Genomic DNA, 6,336 nt, shown 5'->3' on the forward strand with positions numbered 1-6,336 from the left:
ATATTGCATGCATACGTAAAATGTGCATTCGTCTCACTGTACGCGTATTGCACACTGTCAGAACAGTGTGATGTGTGTGTGTGTGTGTGTGTTTCACTGTCTGTCGTTTTATTCTTCCCACTAAATGTTAAATGTCTTTTCTATTCACACCATGTGTTTGTTCTCTCTGTCTCTCTGTTTCATGCTGTCTCTCTGCACTGCTGCGGTGTGTGTGTGTGTGTGTGTGTGTGTGTGTGTGTGTGTGTGTGTGTGTGTGTGTGTGTGTGTGTGTGTGTGTGTGTGTGTGTGTGAGAAGCCTCCAGAGGAGAGGAGCTGGATGTACTCGTCTCTGCATTACGGCTCAGGGCCTCAGACTGTGTCCGATGGGGAAAGCGACACAGTAAGTGTGTGTGGGTGGGTGTGTGTGTGTGTGGGTGTGGGTGGGTGGGGAGGGGTTCAAACCGAAGCACTTCCCCAAACGAATCGAGAAAGAGCTCTTAAACACTTTTATTTATAGTTTCATCGATCCAGAGAACTCATTCATGAATCTGTTCTTCAAGTCATCAAAAGAAAATCATTAACACTTTACAATAAGGTTCATTAGTTAACATTAATGTATTAACTAACAATGAGCGATACATGTGTTACTGTATTTATTAATCTTTGTTAGTATTAGTTAATATAAATACAGCTGTTCATTGTTTGTTCATGTTAGTTCACAGTGCATTCACTTTTTTATTAATTTATTAGTAAATGTTGAAATTAACATGAACTAATATTAATAAATGCTGTAGAAGTATTGTTCATTCTTAGTTCATGTTAACTAATGTTAAGTAATGAACCTTATTGTAAAGTGTTACCAGAAAATTATTACTCATTATTTACTGATTCGTCTATTTTCATGCATGGTTATATTTTGAGACTTTGGATTGTTTGGGTTTTCATAACATGTTTCATAGTAGTGGAAAGAAACCATCAGAAATACACCTTTTAACACCTTATAGCATCTGTAGATTTCTCTTTAAAGACGGTGAGTTTGAGAGCAGCTTTACTCAAAGAAAACTGCCTTTTCACTAAAGATTTCCTGATGGCAGAGGATTTTGGACAGTGCTCTGTTTTAATATTGTTAGTTTTATTAACATTAATTGATACATTAAAGTCCCCCTGTAGTCAATAACTGTATCCCTTCTTTTCCTTGTTAAAAATTCTTCATGCCTTAAAATATCTTGACTGTAACTCGACACCCTTGAATATGCAAATGAGCCCCGCCTCCACTCACTCACTCACTCACTCACTCAGCTCAGAGATCCACTGGTTGACGATCACACGTTGATCTGATTGGTTACAAGGTAGTTTGTGACGTCAGAAACACCAGCGATTTCAAAGCGTGTTTTTGAGACTGTCTTTGGTTCACTGCAGTTTTAAGGAGGAAATACTCAGCAATGGTGTCGACTTATGAATTTACACATGGTTTGTCTTGAAGCAGATTAAAAACACCACATAGACACATAAACAACATTGCTCGTTTCATGACGCCTGCAGCTTCAGCTATTTCCACATCTCATCTCACATGAACACACTCACACCAGAGGCTGTGTGTGTGTCTATGTGTGTGTGTGTGTGTGTGTGTGTGTGTGTGTGTGTGTGTGTGTGTGTGTGTGTGTGTCTGTCTGTGCGTGCGTGCCTGTCTGTGTGTGTGTGTGTGTGTGTGTGTGTGTGTGTGTGTGTGTGTGTGTGTGTGTGTGTGTGTGTGTGTGTGTGTGTGTGTGTGTGTGTGTGTCTGTGCGTGCGTGCCTGTCTGTGTGTGTGTGTGTGTGTGTGTGTGTGTGTGTGTGTGTGTGTGTGTGTGTGTCTGTCTGTCTGTGCGTGCGTGCCTGTCTGTCTGTGTGTGTGTGTGTGTGTGTGTGTGTGTGTGTGTGTGTGTGTGTGTGTGTGTGTGTGTGTGTGTCTGTCTGTCTGTCTGTCTGTCTGTGTGTGTGTGTGTGTGTGTGTGTGTGTGTCTGTCTGTCTGTGCGTGCGTGCCTGTCTGTGTGTGTGTGTGTGTGTGTGTGTGTGTGTGTGTGTGTGTGTGTGTGTGTGTGTGTGTGTGTGTGTGTGTGTGTGTGTGTGTGTGTGTGTGTGTGTGTCTGTGCGTGCGTGCCTGTCTGTGTGTGTGTGTGTGTGTGTGTGTGTGTGTGTGTGTGTGTGTGTGTGTGTGTGTCTGTCTGTCTGTGCGTGCGTGCCTGTCTGTCTGTGTGTGTGTGTGTGTGTGTGTGTGTGTGTGTGTGTGTGTGTGTGTGTGTGTGTCTGTCTGTCTGTGTGTGTGTGTGTGTGTGTGTGTGTGTGTGTGTGTGTGTGTGTGTGTGTGTGTGTGTGTGTGTGTGTGTGTGTGTGTCTGTGTGTGTGTGTGTGTGTGTGTGTGTGTGTGTGTGTGTGTGTGTGTGTCGTGAAATGTGGCTGTGTGCTAACAGTCCGAGGGCATGCGTATATATGTGTGTAAAGAAATCTCAAAAGCTGCATCTCATTTTGCATACAATCTGTTCTTTATAGAAAGCAAGATTAGAGTTATTGCATCTCAAAGTGAAGCATGCTGGGTAAAGTTTGCCAAATCATGTGAAAGTCCCGTTTCTGAAATATGCATCTGTTCATACTTCACATTCACTGTTTAAAAGCCTGTACTTGTGTGTACATAGTAGATTGACCTAACCTCAGTCTGTGTGTGTGTGTGTGTGTGTGTGTGTGTGTGTGTGTGTGCAGTAACTGATGAGAGCTCTTGCTGTGACGTGATCTGATCTGGACTGCCCGGCTGGTGAACCGCTCTTCAGGATGAGTTCTGCTCTTCTGAGGAAGATCCAGGAAAAAGTAAACCGTGTTCCTCTTCTGCTCGGGCTCCACATCCCAGTCGGCTCCCCTGAAGAGCAGCGCTATCTCTCAGAAAACCCAGTGTGTGTGTGTGTGTGTGTGTGAACCCGACCATCTCACCGTTAGGACGTGCTTCGACTCCCTGGAAAACATCTCGTCATTTTGCATTCCAAGTTGTGGACGACCCATAATGCACTTCTTCAGTCATTCCATGAACACAGTGTGTCCGTTCCTCATCCGAACGACGTGTCGGCAATCCCTAAATCCGTGCGTCCGGCATGGAGCTTTCGTCATTATGCAATATGAACTTTTCCCTGTGATCGCATGATGTAATTACATGATATATCTTTATTTTGTGGACGTCAGAGATTTTCAGAATGGAATATAGTGAAAAAAGCATTAATGCAGATGTTTGAGACTCGATCCAGCTGTGAACTGAAGCCACTGGACCCTCAACATATCAGACATCATCACAAGTCATGATTTATCAGTCCTTTTCTAGATTTCTTTCTCTGTATTTATTCATAAGACAGATGAATTTTACTATAGATCATATTTTGGTCTGTTATACTGTTTTAGATCGTCATCATTAAAACATGGTGAATTCACTCTATCACCTCTATCAAAATCATAAATTTAATAATCAGCATTTCTGTCGTTTTCAAGTAAAATGCCTAAACATCCTTAAATCAAGACGTTTGCTTGAGAATTAAAATTGGGTTTATATTAAGACTTTTTTGAGAACATGTATTTTTTTTAACTTACTCTACTGGCAAATTCTTTATTTCTTATTTTAAGCTATTATTATTATTATGATTATTATTGTTGTTAATAATAAAAATAGGTTTATTAAAAACATTAACAAAAATCCATATTCTGTTCAAGGAATAGGAACATCCTCGTAATTTCGACTTAATATATTTACAATTTAGTATAGATTTTTTGCAAATAGTTTTCTTTTCTTATTTTAAGCTATTATTATTATTATTCATAAAAATAAGTTTATTAAAAACATTATTAACAAAAATCCATATTCTGTTCAAGGAATAGGAACATTCTCGTAATTTTATGGATGTCTATCACGACTTAATATATTTATAATTTAGTATAGATTTTTTGCAAATAGTTTTCTTTTCTTATTTTAAGCTATTATTATTAATAAAAATAAGTTTATTAAAAACATTATTAACAAAAATCCATATTCTGTTCAAGGAATAGGAACATCTTTTATGCTCGTAATTTTATGAATGTCTATTATGACTTTATATATTTCATCTTTAGTCGTTTTTTTTGTGCAAAATTTCTTATTTTTAGCTATTATTATTATTATTATTGCCAGCTAAGTATGGAATTACTTGATTCAAGATTTGAGAACATAAATGCATCTTATTTTAAGGATGCTTAGGTAATATTAATGCTTTTAGATAATTCTGTTGTTGTTTTTCAAGCTTTATTCCATTTCAAGGAAAAGTTATTGTCATCTTTTATCTATTTATGGATGTCTATGAAAACTTTTTTATATTTTTTAATGTCTTTTTGTTGTTTTTAAGGCTAATTTTGGATTTGCTGAATCTCATAATCATGATTATCTGGCTCAGAACAGACATTTATATATACAAATATATATAATCAATCTCTTGAGGGAATGTTCCGGTTCAGTAGAGGTGAAAATCTACAGCATTTCTGATATAAAAAGAAAAATAGAGCCATTCTTCAGTTCGTAAAAACAAAAAAAACAACAACAAAAAAACCTTTGCAATAACTTAAAATGAAATAGAGAATGTACTGGAACTTTACAAGCAAGGTTAAGTGAATTTATTTTAACACACATCAGCACTTTTAATGTTTTCAAGTCTTGTGGCAATACTTTCAAAACTGTATTTTAATGTTGATGTTTGTGCAAACCTCCATATAAGTGCATTCATGTAAATGTGTGTTTTTGTTTCAGTACATTTTTATCGAACCTAAAACATTTCTTTAACATTCAATTTGGATTTTACAGAATAAAATGGCCTTATTTGATAAGTGAAACATCAATTCTATCAAATCCGTCATCAAATTCGGTCATTTCTCATTTGTCATGGGGCGAGTCTTTGTAATTATAATGTACAATATGTTTTAAAGCATAATCATGTATTATATGTCTCTGCTGTAATAAGAGTTTTATTTTTGGGGCTGCATGTGTGTGTGTTTTGTCTGTGAGAGTTTGTCAGATACTGTAAAGCTCTAGTGTTTGAGTCTATGATCTACCCTCAATAACCCGTGTGTGTGTGAGAGAGAGAGTGTGTATGACTGTATATATTTTTGGAAGGTCTTGCTGTACTTTAGCTCTTCTGTCATGAGACTCAGTGCATGTGTACGATAGTGTGTGTAACCGTCCTGTGTGTTTGTACAGATCATTAGCTGGTAATGATGTAAAGACAAAAACTACAAATAAAGCCTATATGGAAAACAGAGTTTCTTCACACTCTCTGTGATGTTGCATTGAAACAAGATTTACATTATGTTTTGCTCTTGATTATTTTCTGTTTCTCACCACAAAAAACATGTTCATGTCTTCTGGGAAAAATCAAATGACATGCTGGAGACATTTATGGGTAAATAAAACAGCAACAACATTTATGTACATAATATACAACTGATAGAATAACTGCTTAATATATATTTGTATTTTTTTATATGTATTTTTATTATTATTTGTTCAATATTTTGAAACCTGGCGTAGAAAGTTTTCAACATGCGAACATCTCTTTTGTCCCTTTGGTTTTCATGTTTTTTTTTTTGTCATCATTTTATTTTTCATGCTTGTGTTTTGTTGTGTAGTGTTTATTTTTGTGCAGTGATGACCTGAAGAAACCTGCCGCTGATGGACATCACGGAAAAATTACCCAGAAATCCATGACAGCAAACCTGACGAGTCCATGACAGATGTGAGGTGGTTTTCTTTATTCCATCTTCTATTTAAAGTAACAAAAAAGTATGGTGTGTGTGTGTGTGTGTGTGTGTGTGTGTGTGTGTGTGTGTGTGTGCGTGTGTGTTCAATGGACATTGTCATATAATGACATATATAATGTCAAACTTTCAGATTTACTTTTTAAGGCAAAATATTTACAAAATAAATTAGCGAAAACATAACTATTAATAACTAAGCCTTTTGAATTTCCCACACACAAAAAAAAAATACTTTTTCGAACTTTTACTAGGCAGTTGGTCTGATTTTCATGAAAACTGAATGACATTATCTTCAGACCATGCCAACAAGAAACTGAACAGTTTGACGATCACAAAAATCACGAGATTGGTCTCTTTAATATGTGTGCAACATGCCAATTATAATGAAACTGGTCTTAATCGATTCCTTGGGTCACGCCAAGAACATAGATATCAATTTTGCCATAGTCGTCCAACAACGTCTTGTCCGCCATTTTGATTGTCTTTAAAAGCCATACTTTTTCAAACTCCTCAAATTCGAGTCAGATACATAGCCTAACCATTTTTATTTAATTTATTTAATGG

At 36.7% G+C, this 6,336-nt stretch overlaps 1 protein-coding gene across 2 annotated transcripts in view; it reads left to right on the forward strand.

Annotated features, from left to right (window-relative positions):
- The window catches only part of pip5k1cb (phosphatidylinositol-4-phosphate 5-kinase, type I, gamma b), a 73,606-nt gene extending 70,752 nt beyond the window's left edge, over nt 1-2,854 (forward strand). Inside the window, exon 17 of one of the 2 annotated variants that reach the window (XM_081374794.1) lies at nt 2,716-2,854. In XM_081374794.1, coding sequence (XP_081230920.1) covers nt 2,716-2,718 — 3 coding nt within the window. In that variant the 3' untranslated portion in view covers nt 2,719-2,854. The remainder of the gene's footprint in view (nt 1-2,715) is intronic. The other variant, XM_081374793.1, reaches the window with a different exon arrangement.
- Nucleotides 2,855-6,336: the final 3,482 nt, after the last annotated feature.

This window comes from Scardinius erythrophthalmus (genome assembly GCF_964197995.2).
Source record: "Scardinius erythrophthalmus genome assembly, chromosome: 9".
NCBI lineage: Eukaryota > Metazoa > Chordata > Actinopteri > Cypriniformes > Leuciscidae > Scardinius > Scardinius erythrophthalmus.